The 16317-nt window shown below is 36.7% G+C and overlaps 1 protein-coding gene across 1 annotated transcript in view; it reads left to right on the top strand.

Annotated features, from left to right (window-relative positions):
• Positions 1-16317, top strand: part of LOC110059705 (E3 ubiquitin-protein ligase MARCHF6-like) — a 28434-nt gene that overhangs the window by 3517 nt on the left and 8600 nt on the right. The window contains exons 3-16 of the mRNA XM_089297707.1: positions 6832-6864; positions 8610-8650; positions 9293-9436; positions 9917-9989; positions 10414-10573; positions 11048-11195; positions 11614-11675; positions 11804-11836; positions 11936-11987; positions 12154-12212; positions 12566-12646; positions 14003-14031; positions 14755-14794; positions 15781-15855. Coding sequence (XP_089153833.1) covers positions 6832-6864; positions 8610-8650; positions 9293-9436; positions 9917-9989; positions 10414-10573; positions 11048-11195; positions 11614-11675; positions 11804-11836; positions 11936-11987; positions 12154-12212; positions 12566-12646; positions 14003-14031; positions 14755-14794; positions 15781-15855 — 1030 coding nt within the window. The remainder of the gene's footprint in view (positions 1-6831; positions 6865-8609; positions 8651-9292; positions 9437-9916; positions 9990-10413; positions 10574-11047; positions 11196-11613; positions 11676-11803; positions 11837-11935; positions 11988-12153; positions 12213-12565; positions 12647-14002; positions 14032-14754; positions 14795-15780; positions 15856-16317) is intronic.

Raw genomic sequence — 16317 nt, 5'->3', positions numbered from 1 at the left:
TTATAGGCATAGTGGACCATTTTACCACGGTTTTTGCACTAAAACTGATAACGTTGTTTTTCGATTTGCGATGTCGGAATGTCGTCGATATCTGGCCACTTGATAAGGGGTGGCCGCTTAATAGTTGACTGTGTTTACTATATTTTTCAAACAGTGTTAAAGATTCTAATAACTAAGGTTTTCGATAAACAATTGAGAATAAAAAGCAGCGATATTAGAGACCATTAAAGAATGACGTTTCGACGGCTCCATGCCATCACTCTCCAATTCAAATAAGATACGTTATGTGAGTTCATTATATAGTGAATGAACGTGTGAAGGTCTCAGTGCATATGATTAAGAGATAAAAATAATCGATGAATAAGAATAAAAATACCAAGCGTGGTGTGCTTGAACTGTCAAATAAAAAGTTTTGCTTTAACAGAGTCAGATTGAGTGTTAAGTGTTGGTTTTTTGTTTTTGATGAAGAGCATTTCATAAATTAAACAATCCAATTTCCGACGGCATTTCTTGAGGATTGTAAATTGGTTACGGAGATCTTTGTTCCTCAGATTGTGTACGTCCCGCAGGTGTTTACCAATGACAGAATGCTTGTGGTCATTAATGCGCTGAAATAGGTGTTGGCATGCGGCGTCGACAAAATCTGGATCGGGCCGGATCACGGATAGGATCAAGGAAAAAAATGCAAAAATCAAAATTTTGTTGAGCAAATTACACTAGAGTGACTAATGTGAGCAGAACGTTTTATTTAATTCAGGTGTGATATTCTTTTATTCTTTTATAATATCAAGCCAACTGGGAGCTGGTCACAGATGAACTTTTTTTGAGGCTGTTGGGTTTTGATTGCGATGATCAATCATGTCTTCATATCTTTCTCCGCAGTTCAATATGTGATATTTCGTATATTCACTTGCACTCTTCACCATCTACGGGTATATTACGAACTCACAATGTGACCAACTCCCAGTTGGCTTGATAGCTCAGTTAGTAGAGCACTGCACCGGTATCGCAGAGGTCATGGGTTCGAGTCCCGTTCAGGCCTGAATTTTTTTCAGGCTTTAATTTCACGACTGCTTAAGTTGTGTGTATAATTGCGATGATCAATCATGTCTTCATATCTTTCTCCGCAGTTCAGATAAATGATATTTTGTATATTCACTTGCATCAAAGGTAAACTGTCATAAAACGAGTCAGCATGTTAATAATAGGACGAACGTATGAATCGAAACACAAAAACTGAAAACACAAAAAATTAAACACCTGATGATTTCAAACAATTTTCGTTTTTGAGACAAGTCTATATTTTTACACGGATGTGAGTTTGGAATACGATATTTCGCACTGGAATAAAACGAAACAAACCAGTTGTATTTCAAGGAAATATAGCTGTTTCACAAAAATTATAGGAATGACATCGATAGTGTGAACGATAACGCAACCCGAGAATAAACAACATTTTAGGAGTTACGTCACGATTTTTAGAGTTAGTAAGTAAGCAAGCAAGCAAGCAAGCAAGCAAGCAGGCAGGCAGGCAGGCAGGCAGGCAGGCGCAGGCAGGCAGGCAGGCAGGCAGGCAGGCAGGCAGGCAAGCAAGCAAGCAGGCAAGCAGGCAAGCAGGCAAACAAGCAAGCAAGTAGGTAAGTAAGTAAAACTTAGATGCGGAAAGTCATTTTTGGGGTCGTAAAGAGTTGCCTGTAAATAGAATAAAACCTTAAAATGATCGTGTTCTAGGATAGAAAACACTTAAGAGGCAAGAACAAATCAAAACGGAATGAGGATTGTTGAGGATGGCAAAGATTAACGAGGGCTGCAAATGACGAACTTGAAAAACTAGGCTAGTTTTTTCAAGACGCGCAAATCGTGACGTAGCTCCTTTAAAGCAAGCCATGTCCATAAGGTTTCGTACGTAAGTTTTCTCATTAACTGTAACGCCAACTGTAATGCTCACATCTGACACGAAAATGTAGCCGAGAATTAGCTACTGATACGAACAACAATTTCAAAAACGAGAATGGGAGGTTCACGCAAGCGTCGAGCCAACTAACATTCAAATATAACTACATCTGCCTGTTCATTACAATTTAAATTCGTTGTAAATTAAGCGGTTATTTGGCTTTTTAAATGACCTCTTGTCATTAATATGTTATTGCGTCAAATTCGGGATTCTTATTTTCATTTAACATATTTAGTCTTCCACTTTTATTTTTTATTTATTATTATCTTATAAACGATTTGATTTTTGGGGGGATTTTTTTTTCTTTAAAACCTGTTTTTGTCTGTGATCCGATCCGTGATCCGATCCGTGATCCGATCCGTGATCCGATCCGTGATCCGGTCCGTGATCCAATCCGTGATCCGGTCTGGTCCGATCCAGGTTTTGTCGACGCCGGTTGGCATGTATAGCCCACATAATCTGCGTCGCACAGATCACATTTGTATTCATAAACAACGCATTGTTCGTTCACGAACAATGACAGTTATTTGACAGTTCAAGCGCACCACACTTGATATTTCTATTTTTACTCATCGATTATTTTTATCTCTTAATCACATGCACTGAGACCTTCACACGAACATTCACTATATAACGAACTCACATAACGTATTTTATTTGAATTTGAGAATGATGGCATGGAGCTGTCGAAACGTCATTCTTTAATATCGCTGCTTTTTATTCTTAAGTGTTAAAGATACTGTGTTTTTTTGTCTTTCATGTTTGTCTTGATTTATGCCAGTCTTATATTATATTTATTTGGACTCGACTTCCATCAAGCACTTTGGTATGCTTTTTGACGCACCTGGACAACCCTAGGCATTTAAATGTTTCTAAGCTTTGTGTTGTCTGGCTGCTAAAATTGGCTTTAAATTGCCTGCCATCATAGGGAAGCAAACGAAAATTTCTCTCTAAACGAGGCACTCAGAATCTCTTGTGAATGGTTTCTTGAAATGGAGTATAGCTCTCTTTTCAGAGATTATCTAATGCCGTGGTTTACTTTTAAAAAGGGAGCATACATGCTTTTGGAAAACTTTCATCTGGTATTGTCGGATCATTTGGATAAGCCAAAAAGAAACACAGGACAGTTTAAGAACAAGTGGGTGGAAACACTGGAAAAGGTTAAAGGTAAATTTGGAATCAATCCAATTCTCAGAAAGGATGAAATTCTCAGGAAACTAAATTATACAATCCAAGATAGAATTGCTGGAAAAGGTTGGACTGCAATTTAATGAATTTAATTTGTAGGGCTAGTACAATACGTTAACCAACATCGACATGGAAAAGTACCTAACACTGTTTGTCAGTGAGTGAGGTGTTCAGGGCGCAATTACAACACCAAAAAACAGCATGATTACAGTTGAACCTCCTGTAACGGCCCCCTCTCTAACAACATTCACTTTTTGTTGTCCCAGCAGACAGTCCATATATTCACAACAGCCACCTGTCCACAACGGGGACGGCCACTTAAACGTATTACAACTGCCAATTGAAAATAACTTCTCGACAACCACCAGTTAATCAACGACTGATGAACAGTGTATACACCCCCTCCCCTCAAATAATTTTAAAAACATCCACTAAAATTGATGACGTAAATTACAAGGTGTGATGTAGAAGGTAGAATTCGTTAGGACAAGGACTAAGTTCGTTAGGACAAGTACTAAGGAGACAGGGCGTAAATGACTGACTACTTCACAGCATTGGGATAGGTACCAGCAGGAAGAAGAGCGAGAGGGAGAACCGAGACCACTTGGGGAAAGCCTGCGTAGAAACAAAGTAACAAGGCTGGGTGCGCAAAAAGGACAGTGCTGGATTGATACCATGGTAGCCTTATGTGCCTATTGACGTGATGAGAGCAGATGATGACGATAAAGTGAGAAAAAAATTAAGATAGTCCTGAGGATGGAGTTGTGGTGATAGTAAGGAAAGAAGATCCTCCAAGATCCTCAACTGGGAGCTCGTCTGCAAAGTCCTCATATCCAATCCCTCAAGCACCAGAGCACCAGAGTCAACTGGCAGACATCAAACTAGTTTGTCCATGTCAGAAACCTTAGAAACTAAATTTGAAACAGAACTTGGTGGAAAAAATCCTGCCAAATGAAAATGCAAAGGAATTTGCTATACAAAATATTGGAAATAATGGACATCAAAATACTTGTGGGACATCCCTCACTGAATACTATCATGTTACTGCCCACCTTAGGTTTTGCTCTGCTGAGACATTATGTCTATGAATTGCTAAAATTGCATCAGGTTTCTATTTAGAATAAACAGTTTGAAAGCTAAGCTTAAGTGGCTTTGTTTATATAACCTTGGTTTCTTTTCACATTTTTTTAAAATTAATTCATTGCATCAAACTTAACAGTACAAAGTTACTCCAAATTTACTTTACCTAATTTCAGTATTCATGAGAAAATGCCTTGGTTAACGCCCAGCTTAGTACATAAGGACAAGGGCATTTGATCACAAAAAGGAGACCGAACCAGAAAACAAATTAAATATTAAATATAATAGAGTGGTTTTCAATTGAGTGGCAAAAGTAATCAGGCAATAACTTTGGCTTTGGTTTTGCAATATTTTAGATTGGCTAATTAGTGTCACTGGTAAGTAACTGTTTGGTTTTGGTTTTACAACACTCAATCGAAAACTGCTGTAAACAAATTAAATAACAAATAAAATATACAGTCAAATCTGAACAAAATTAATAAGGTCACTCTGATGAAACAGACCCATCAGTGGAAGAAAGTATTCAACATCCTTACAATTAGAGCTAATTAGAGCAATATTTGGGGTAGGTTTCCCCTTATGGCTGAACAAATTCCCCCAACCACCCCCTCCCCCTCTGAACATCCCTGGACCTGCCTTTATAAATTATCTATGAAAAGGAGGTGTCTTTATCATAGAGGTGTCCACAGCAATGAGTTTGCCTATATTTACTAAGGGTAGGTTCCCCCTTATGGCTGAAAAAATTCCCTCACCCATCCTCCCTGAACATCTCTGGACCTGCCTTTATAAATTATCTATGAAAAGGAGGTGTCTTTATCATAGAGGTGTCCACAGCAATGAGTTTGCCTATATTTACCAAGGGTAGGTCCCCCCTTATGGCTGAAAAAATTCTCTCACCCATCATCCCTGAACATCTCTGGACCTGCCTCTGTAAATTATCCATAAAAGGAAGGCATCTTTATTATGCAGGTGCCCAAAAGAATGATTTCATGAACAGAAAGCTGTATCTGGTGTTACAACCCTGTGAAAAGTTAAGCTGATTTTCAATGATTTTGATATAACTCTCCAACAAGACAGCATCATAAATGACAAAAAATTACTGATCTGGTAAATTAAAAGCCCTACAAAAACTTGGCTAGCTACTTTATAAAAGATCCCCATCTTGATTTAATATTATTTGTTTGCATTTATTTTGTTATGATGTTCTTTGAAGTGATCAGTAATTCCTAAGGATTGAGGAAGGCTTTACACTTTGATGAAAAATTAATCATCAACTTTAATGAAGTTGGTGTTCTACCCTCTGCAGAGAAAATGCCATAAATTTTTAATCAAGCGGGGTTTAAACTAGAATTGTGTTGGAAATTCTGTTTGCATTTTGTAGCGTTTAGTTCTTGATGAAGTGTATTACTCTATAAAAACCTCCAAACACCACACGCGATCGAATATTATTCATTTAATTACTTGGGGTAAATAATAGCTCAAAATTCTACTATGTTTGTACTCACAATGTAAGCTTACTTAAACTAAAATAATACTTCTGGTAACATTTGCAAGAATCATCTGCAAATAAGTTTAATATTTGGTGTTGTTTGATAATTCGTGGAAAATAATCTGCTTCAATAATCCTTAACGCGTAATGCGTAGAGAAAATCTGCGCTTAAAACGCAAAAACGCCAAAATGGAAACGCGATGCAAACCTGTTATAATTCTTTGTTTATAGATTGACCGTTGCCAGGCTTTTAAAAACTGAAGAGGAAAACATACCGCTCCAAAACAACTCATTCTGTTCACTTTCGCGCTTCGCGATTATCGTCCGCCATTTTGAATTTTAAGTACCCTATTGTTTCCGATTGTTTGATCGAGCCAATCAGGAGAGACCTTGTAAGAGCTGCGTACTATCTGCAATATGTTGCTGTCAATATTATCGGGTCGGAAGTTTTAAGGACCCGTTGACTGAACACTATGGGTTACTCTAAAATGAAAAACAAAATGTGATGGTGTTTATTTAGTATTTATATAGACACGAATTCTTTTTTCGATTTTTGATAAGAAGCTTCGTTTAGATTCTATTTAACTTAATAAAAGACCCAGAGCCACGCATGTACATATATTAGGCTGTCAAGGAACAGGAAGGTTCTCAGACTGAAAGCTGTCCACAGCATGAACTCCAGGCCGTCTGTAACTTTTGTAGCTTTGATGCTGTGTAATCATTTAGCAAAGGGCAAAAAATGATTGCACAGTAGCCACAAGCGACTGATTTTAAAGTGCAGCACTGTTCTTTGAAAAGTTGTTTTCGTGATCATGGCATAATGTGCTAGTGTAGGCATTATTTTATTTATTATTGTGACATGAGAATAGTGAAAAACTAAAAATGTAGTTGCTCATCCTCGATTCAGCGCATATTACCCAAGGAATAAAAAGTCAGAGTGTTTTGTAACATTATGGCTTTAGATTTAGTGCTTATGCAGTAAATTCTGCATGTTTTATGCTCAGATTATACTGCCAAATGTAGAGTACATACAGAGCCCAAATTGATATACTTTAAGTATTAGCCTCTTCAAACCAACTAGGTCTGGTTGTTGCTGATTCCTGCTTCTATTCATTTACAGTCTGGTTCAATGGCTTAAACACAGCAAAAAAGAGTGAGTATTCATTCTTTACCTGGATTTCCTCTGTTATTATTTCGTTGTTTTAAAGTAAATAAGTTAATGTCTACGTATACATGAAATAAATTAGAGAACTGGTATGGACAGCTTACAAAAATGTGGAAAAAGTTGAATCGCAATTAACTGTTCTTGTAGACACAAGATGTTCATATTTGTTTCTCTTGTCCTTTACATACAGTAAGCTATATTTAGTAAAAATTCATGCTTGTTAATAAAATCAATGTATATAAAAAAGCCCAACCATGGAAATCTAGTTTTTCTGTGTAAGGGTATTTCAACACGTCCAAGCCAGGCAGATGATTGTTTGGTGCATTTAAGTCATCACAAGTCCCAGTTTGATCTCTGGACAGAAGTCTTGTATTGTATTCTAGAGAAAGAAGCCTACTCACACAATGTCTCTCTCTAATATGGGAATATACAGAGTGTAAATGGGTGCCAGTGACCTTAAACAAAAATGCTGGGGAACGAGTGGATCAGACAAGTATCCCTTCCTGTCAGTAGTAACAATAATTTACTTACTCATAATGACAGACTTATCTACATATAATAGCTATTTCTATCAACTTGAAATTTGATAAACTCAAGGTAAATTACCCACCGTGACTAGTTTGTGAAGTGGACTTTTCAAGCGTCTTCAAGCGTCTCTTTTTTGTTCTGACAATTAAGGACTAATGATTGAAAGGTCAACATCACAAATTCATTGTGGCAGGTCATTTCCCTTTTAACTTCAAGTTGATTAATAGCTACATATTTTACTTGCCCACCAATACACCACAACCTTTGGTTTCTTTAGAAAACTGTTATCGGTGGTAACTTCACTTAAGGTCATTCCTCACATTTGCATTGCGCATCCTTACTGCGCATAATTTATGGCGTCATTAGCGCGCGCTCGTGCACGTGCATATTGAAAACATGACGGATTTGCCCTGATATTGAGCTCTGTCAGTTGAAAAATGGCTCTAGCTCACCAACGAGCACGGGCACCCCAATTTTTTTCCACTCATTGTAATCAACTAATCATAAGCTTTGCGTGAGAAAAGACTGATCTAATTTCTATTGCTGAAAATTGAATAAATAAGAAAAATAGCAGATACACAGTGGTCTTTTCTATTTGGCAGTCGGTAACCACGTCAAGAAATTTGGGTCAAATTTTTTAACCAAGGATTAAGCTTTCTGTCTGAATCAAACTTAAAACGTTTATTTGTGTCCGACACGATGTATTGACTGTAGTTTAATGCATGTTCTTATGAGTCCGGGCTCACAAAGATGTTACAATTACTGGGAATGCGTTCTTATAATAAGCATTAAATAAAGCCAAAATGGGGCATTTTCAATGCCTCACTGCTCCTTAATGAGCATGGGCACCCCCCTTTTTTATTTCAAAATTGAAGTTATCATATGATAAATATTCAGTGGACAAAGTTTGAACAAAAATCTATTGTCACTTTTATTTCAGAGGAATTACCTTAATGACCATACACAGTATTAATAGTATTTTACTTGCCCACCAATACACCACAACCTGTGGTTTCTTTAGAAAACTGTTATCAGTGGTAACTTCACTCAATGACCATACACAGTGTACAATGTATGACCCATTGATTTTCCTAGCCCATCACTATTAAGAAGCAGTAAGCTTCTTTCAGCGTGAAAACTTAATGGTTGATATGGTATGTAATATCTTTGGAGTTAACCTATTTCTTGTTTGTTGTCTGTTTCAGATATTGTGAATTATGTAATCATCGGTTTGCTTTCAAACCAAGTAAGTACCTTGTACAAGATTATTGATCATATAATGTAACTTTATGGGACTTACATTACATTTCATCTAAAAGATATGTAAAGCACAAAGTTCTCTAGTTGTAATTCAAGTATGAATTTCAAGAAAATAAATATTTCAAAGTTGTCCGTCTGTTGCATTGTCCCTCAATCTAACTACCTGTCTGCTTCATATTTTAATATTCATTTTACTAGTTATTCATCCATCCATCTATCTGTTCATTCATTCATCCATGAATTCAATCATTCATCCTTTATTTATCCATTCATTTGATTTTGTTTATACATGCATACATTCATTCTTTCATGCATCTGTTGTAGGTCAAAATGAAATTCAGGTTAAAATGATTTTAACCTAGTTTGATTCTCAATTTCCATTGTGGTCTAACCCTAATTATTCATGACCATGAATAATTAGGGTTAAGAGACAAAGGAATTTCATTTTAACCTATAACACATCCACTCATTCAGTCACTTATTTTTGTGTTCATTCCTTTTGTTACAGTGTGTAATAAGTGTATATGTTTATTGTTTAGAAGTTTAAATGATCTTTGTACAGTATTTGCTGCATCATTTAATTTAGTAATGAACCTTTTTTTGCTTCTCATCAATTGCCATTTGACAGTTTATGCACCAGACATGCCAAACAGACTTCCTGTTAAGGACTTTGTTGGTGGCTTAGTAACAAATATTCTTAGAGCTCTTAAATACTGGCTTCATTACACACTTGTGGCCCTAGCTTGGCTTGGAGTGGTGCCTATTACAGCATGTAAGTGAACCCTCACTTTGCTACACTTCCGTTTAATATTTAAATTATCAAATGTACCCATATGTAGGCTATATAATATTTAGGGAATAGTTAATGTGGTTCAGGGTATTGTAGAGTAAGCACATGGAAATTTTTAACAGCTTGAAGGAAGTCCATAGAGAAGCACAAAAGTGCAGCCAAGTACTTGTCTTGTGTGTTTGTAACTAAAGAACACACATCAAGAAACAATGTTTTTTTACTATTACAAAATAATACTCAAGAAATTGTACACTCTTGTTCATTATAATTATGTACAGTAAACTGTTACAACATACAGCATGTTTATAACATAGGCTGTGTATTTATGGAGCGATAACAAACTCAAAGTGACCAATAATTTTGTAGCATGTGCAATTCCTTGTCTTATTTTCCTTTCTTTTCTTTTTTTTTTCTTTTTCTTTTTCTTTTTCTTCTTCTTTTTTTGTTTTTTGGCTGTTTTAGATCGCATATACAGATGCCTGTTTGCTGGATCTGTCAATTCACTTCTTACTCTTCCTTTAGATATGTTATCAACGTAAGTGAGAGCTATTTCTTATTGTACCAGCATACAATGGACTATCCTTGGACTATCAGTGTTCTCCATGGTCCTCCATGTGCTCCATATCCAACTGGCAAGAATCGCCATGTTAGCAGTTCTGGGTGTACCGGTTACCCTTGATATTAAATGTGATTTTTCAAGATAAGGAAATGTAAATTTGAAACAGTCCTCATAAGGTTTTCTTAGTAGCATTTTTCTACATTTTAGTAAGCTCTCCAGGCGGAAAATATTATTAATGGTCATTAATGGTCAGCAGGTCACTATTCTTCATACACGATGTCTTTATCTTTTAAGATGTCTTTTTCATTTCTCAAGTTTCACAATTTACCTCCAGTTCAGTTGGTTTCTCTAGGGCTCTGAGGGTTACTAATTAATTGTGGTTGATATCTTTGTCTTGTAGTGAAAATTTATTCTCAGACTGTATACGAGGGTGTTTTGTGGTAGCTTGTACATTATGCGCATTCATCAGCTTGGTGTGGTTACGGGAACAGATTGTGATGAATGGTGGTCCAGAATGGCTGGAGCCCAATGTTGTTGATCCACTTCCCCAAGTTAATGCTGTAAGTTGATCAAGGGCATATTAAGCTAATACACTTCAGAGGTATATGCATAGCTAAGTTAAAGAATTTCACTGCCAACATTATTGTACAATTACATAGTTTGACTGTATCAGGAAATTATGTATACGATAATATCATCTTTTGTATTGTAGTTCAATTAAATTTAGCTTTACATGGTGCTGTTACCAGTGTTTTTTTCTTCATGGCAATTACTTGAAAACTGAGTCAGCCAGCATTGAAAAATTAGTCGGTGGCCCATGTTTTGTGTGTAGTGGCAGCAAGTTTATTTAATAGGACTCACCATGTATATGTTGTAGGTCAAACTGAAATTCATAAAATTCCTTTGTCCTCTAACCCTAATTATTATTCATGGAAGACAAAGGAAATTGAGAATCAAACTAGGTTAAAATCATTTTAATCTGAATATCATTTTGACCTACAACATACATATTCATTACTATTTTGTTGCTGCAGGTTAATAATGATGCTGGGGGTGGTGCTGGGGATGCTGCTGAGGGTGGTGGGGCTGGGGAAAATGTTAACAATGCACAAGAAGCACCAGAAGAGGAAGACAACAATGGAGCCAATCAGGATGCAGAAAATGGAGTTAACAATGGAGATGGTCAGTACTAACAAAACTAACAGCAGAGGGAAAATTTTTGTGTTTTTTAATTCATGTATTTGCACAGTAAGAACATTGATTACTCAAAGAATGTGCTGGTATGCAGGACTGTAGCTAGTAGCAGGAAAACCGAGGTGCTTGCCTCAGTCATTGTTTTTCATTTTTGTTGTTTGTAGCAACTTAAGTATTGACATTTTCTCAGTCATAATTTTCTCTGGCTATAGCCCTGGTATGCTAAACATGTTTCTGAGTTTTTAGTCAATGTTCATCTTACAGCTCAGTACTTATGGTAGTCAACTGACCTCTCTTCAGGGTTCCAATGAGATACATTTTCATGGCAAGGTGCAAGAAACTTAAACCAAACCTTCAGTACCTTTCTCTTAATTTGTTAGGAACATTGCTTTTGTTGTTCTTGCAGACGATGGAAACTGGAATCCTGTTGAATGGGAAAGAGCTGCAGAGGAACTTACATGGGAAAGGGTGAGATATCTCAATTACTGCTTTCTGAAAAGAGTCAGGTGGGGTTGAGTTTACAAAGTTCAGTGACAGCCTGACAAGTTAATAATATTACTAGCTACTCAACGTGAAATTTTTTCCTCTCTTTGCAGATGCTTGGGCTGGATGGCTCTCTTGTATTTTTGGTAAGTTTGCTTTTAGATTAGTGGAGCAGGTGTTTCAATGACTGTTAAAACATTACTCCTTTGAAATCCTTATGAAACATTTTTGACTTTCCTTTTTAGGAGCATGTCTTCTGGGTGGTTTCTCTAAATACATCCTTTATTCTGGTCTTTGGTGAGTAACCTTTACCTTACGGTCATTATTAATTTTGGTACATGTATTAAAACTGTACTCATTGTACTGTACATTTGATTGCTTTATGTCACAGTACTGTAGATTATGTCGCTTATCTTCTGGTTACATGTTGATTGTAACATGCATGGCTTGTTTTATTTTACAGCCTTCTGTCCTTTCCACATTGGCCAGTTCACAGTCATTCTCTTGTCTCTTGAAGAAGTGGTAAGCAAGAGCTTAAAAAACCCTTTCATGATAATTTATTAATAGATAAGATTTGAAATTGGTTTGAGGTACAGAGGAACCTCTAGTCCAAGTCGTAAGGTTGTAGCTGTAATCTCTGTTTAAAAAATTAACCACACAATAAGAGGTTAGAAGTGAAATGAATGAAAGGAAGTGCCAAACAACTATTATGTAAGCATAAGGGTTGTGGTCTCTATAAATGAATAATCCTACTTGCTTCTTTCTCTTAAGTGTGTCATGTACAATGGATAACTCAATCAGTAACATATGTGTATGTATCTGTTTTCTATCAAGAGCTTCATCAAATGAATGGCTTTTTTATCCTTATTTTGCAGTTTCAATCATCCAAATTTGAAGGCCTATTAACTGCTGTTTTGGGATATGTGATTATTGCTTTCTCTCTTATATTGTGTCATGTATCCTTTACTGTAAGAAACTAAGAATTTATTATGCAGCATTCCAGACAAGTGAGGGGTCTCAGGTCAAAGACCCAACAAGATCAGCTAATTGACCTGACAAATTAACAGAAAATTTACAGTGGTTTGGTGGGATCAGTGGGAATTCAACCATTGGAATTCCTTATTGACACCCTGCCTTAAAAAATTATCTGGAACCCTGATTATGACCGACAGTTTACCAGCTGTTTAGGTTAAAGCTGCTGTTTTATTTGTCTGCAGCAATTCAATGAGCAGAGTCTCTTAAATTCTATTTAGTCATCAAAATACCTTAAAACTGTACATAATAGATTGCCTTAATACATAATTTATTATAACATCATTTTATGTAGACAGTACCAGGTTTCAAATTAAACCAATTTTAGCAGATTTATCAAGTATGCAACAAAAATTCAGACCTGTATACAAATTTTAAGAAACCTACTTTCAGTTGTGATAACAGGGCTCGAAATTGCGACTCACTGGTCGCCAATGCGACCAAAAATTGAGCACTGGCCACTAAATTTTCAGAACTGGTCGCCAGCTGGCGACTTGCATTTTGTCCGATAACTAAAGAAAACCACGACACAACTTTTGTTTTTAAATCTTTATATTAGAAAATCAATCGGATATGGTAGCTAGTATACAAGTCACCTTTCCGTCCCCAGTAAAATAATGTCTGAGTATTACAAGATAATTGAAAAAATTGAATGTATTTCGACACGTCGACACTGCGTTCACAGCGCGCCACATCGTTTCAGCGGCTTCTTCCGAAACTGGGATCGCAGGCACTTCAACGCCATGTGCTTTCCATGTTTTTATTTGCCGCGAAAATGGCGGCAGATACCAATCAGTTGAAGGAATTATGTGAGTTTTTACGTGCGGGGAATGAAGATTCAGCACGGATCCGTGTTTGTCTCACAATGAAAACCACGGACTGAAAACGTTTTATGCTTCGCTTCCTTTAAAATGACTATGGAGACAACCATCACCTTTGAACCAGAGACGTATCACCTGAGAACAACGGTAGCTTTATAACTAAGTGTTACTCATGTTATTTCTAATTGTCTTCGCTCTTCAATTGTGACTTTTCTTGCATGCAAAGTAACATATAAAATCGTGTTCTTGTGTAAGTTATATATGAAATAAGTTGGCGACCAAAATTTTTCCTTTAGTTGCCAGCTGGCTCCCGAACAAAAAAGTTAATTTCGAGCCTTGGATAAATTAAGAATTACCTAACGGTTATTTTAAAATATGGCAATGCAATCCATGTACATGTACTTTTTTGTGTTACACGACAATAGCAGGATTGGAAAAATTCCTTGACTCTGTTTTCAGAGTGTAGCATCTCTTTGTGGATTAAGAAGGTAGTTACTCACTCAATATTTCTCTTATTAGAGCTATTAAATTTATTTCTACTTGGTTTTAGGAAAGCAGCTATTTACTTACTCCTGTTACTCCTTGTGCATTGAATCAGATAAAGTTGTAAGAATTTTAGAGCAAACATTTGGGAAAAGTTTTGAACTGATAGTATTGTTGAAGGTGAATTAATCAACATAACACGAGCGTGGGACAAAGGAAAATTCTGATTCCCCGACAGGAATCAAACCCATGACCTCCCGAACACCGGGCGGGCGCTCTATTGTTATCAATAGTAATTTCCATCAGCTCTGACTTGCCCCTAGTCTTCTTCATACAGCGTGCAGTACAGCACGAGGTGAGAAGTGCAAGTTTGGGGAGAAAGGGGTGCCTTACCTTGTATTCTCACCTCATCAATCTCCAGATTGAGTGGTGCAGATGTGAGGCCTAGTTTTGGTAATCTTTATATGTTCTGAGTCACGACACTTAACTCTCACAGTGGCTCTCTCCACTCAATCAAATGAATGGGTAGTGCATGGCAAACTGTTAGCTGAGGGCAACCTGACAGAAATGCTCTGGGGCTCCCTGGCATTGGCTGACATCCCATTCAGGGGAACTAGCAATGTTGGTCGTCATGTCAGTTCAGAAACAACAGGGTGCTGATTTTGTGAGTTATACTGTATATCATATAACCAATGCATACTGAGTCCTTTTTTTTGTTCTTTCACCAGACCTAAAAGAATATTGGGGTTGTGTTATGTAGTAGTCAAAGTAAGTATTTTAATCAATTTTGAAATTTTGTGATGAACAATGAGCTACTCAAGGCTATGTTAGAATCAGCTCCAACTTGGTGTTTCTGCAAAGTTTTGGTAGATGAGATGGAGATTTGATGATATTTTGCAATTTAAAATTTGTGATGTTAAGTTTATGTGGTTGCTGATACAAACAATAGTAGTAAAAATTGTTAAAATTGTACTGTTTGAGTGACAAAGATGCTGTTGTTGACCTCTTGCTTAGTACCTGAATATTTGATCATATGGTGGTATACTGATCACACACTGTCAGACTAATTTTAGCAATATGATTAAGTCTAAAGTAAATTATAATCAGGTGAAATTCAGATCATTGTTTCAAACAGTTGTCTGAAATGTTTACCTAACATTTAATGAGACAGTTACAGCTGTATTCAGAGTGTCGAAGGTTTCTTTTAAGGCTGATTTTCACTAGTGACAAAGTCAGAGTTGGAGTCATAGTCGAAGTCATAAGAGCACTTATGACCTAGCAAAAAAAAAAAATCAGAGTCATAAGTGGAGTTGTAAGCTCTCATGGATCAGAGTCGGAAGAATCAGAACGTTTCCATTTCTTCTGATTCTATTATTATGACTCAGTCACTTGTGATCCATTGAAAACTAGATTGTCAGAGTCAGAAGTAGAAGCAGGAGAACAACCAACCAATCACAAGGCGTGGAATCAAGCATTGTGATTGGTTTATTCTTCCGCTATTACTTCCGACTCTCACAATGTAGTCTTAGATCACAAGCGACAGAGTCAGTATTCTACATGTACTTCCGACTCTGTTATGATTTTCACTAGATCATAGCACTCTGCACCTCATATTGCAACTCCAACTACCACTCTCACTTGTGAAAAGCAGCCTTTAGAAGATAATCCTTTACATGTATAACACATATTTTAACACATTTTGTTGATATATCACCGTGATTCTTACAGTGATGTTTTGTAACTTTTCGTTGCAGGTTTCACTGTTAATGTTGGTAGAGATTGGATTGTTTCCATTGGTGTGTGGATGGTGGTTAGATGTGTGTTCTCTGGTAAGTGACGTCCTTACTTTGATAAAAACAACATACACTGCATTAGACTACTTGTGAATGAATCATGTGCCTTTACCATCTACCCAGATCACTGCACTGAGCTGGTTGCATGTTCCATAACCTGTGATGGACTAGCATTCTTTTCAGGATGAAGTAGTAGGAATTATAGTCTGTTGATTGATGCAAACAGAAACCTACATACTGTAATCTGTGCAGGAAGCACAGACTTCATCTTTATGGCATGACTGAGCATTATTTGGTTGACTGCAATTCTATTTTTACCATTACAAATGTCATGAGAAGTGAAACAAAGAACTACATCCTTGGGATCACTAAGCTAGAACCTTCTGTTAATGGTAGTTCCATCCTCCACCACACTGACAGAAAATCTGACTGAGCTAGCCGGCGATTATGACTGACAGTAGTGATGTTTGGGCTTTTTTGTTAATAAGCTCAATGTTA

This window comes from Orbicella faveolata, unplaced genomic scaffold, assembly GCF_042242905.1.
Source record: "Orbicella faveolata isolate gen_17 unplaced genomic scaffold, um_ofav_v1 contig_3, whole genome shotgun sequence".
Taxonomy (NCBI): Eukaryota; Metazoa; Cnidaria; class Anthozoa; order Scleractinia; family Merulinidae; genus Orbicella; species Orbicella faveolata.
The sequence above is the reverse complement of the archived record's forward strand: the minus strand, read 5'-3'. Positions and strand labels throughout refer to the sequence as shown.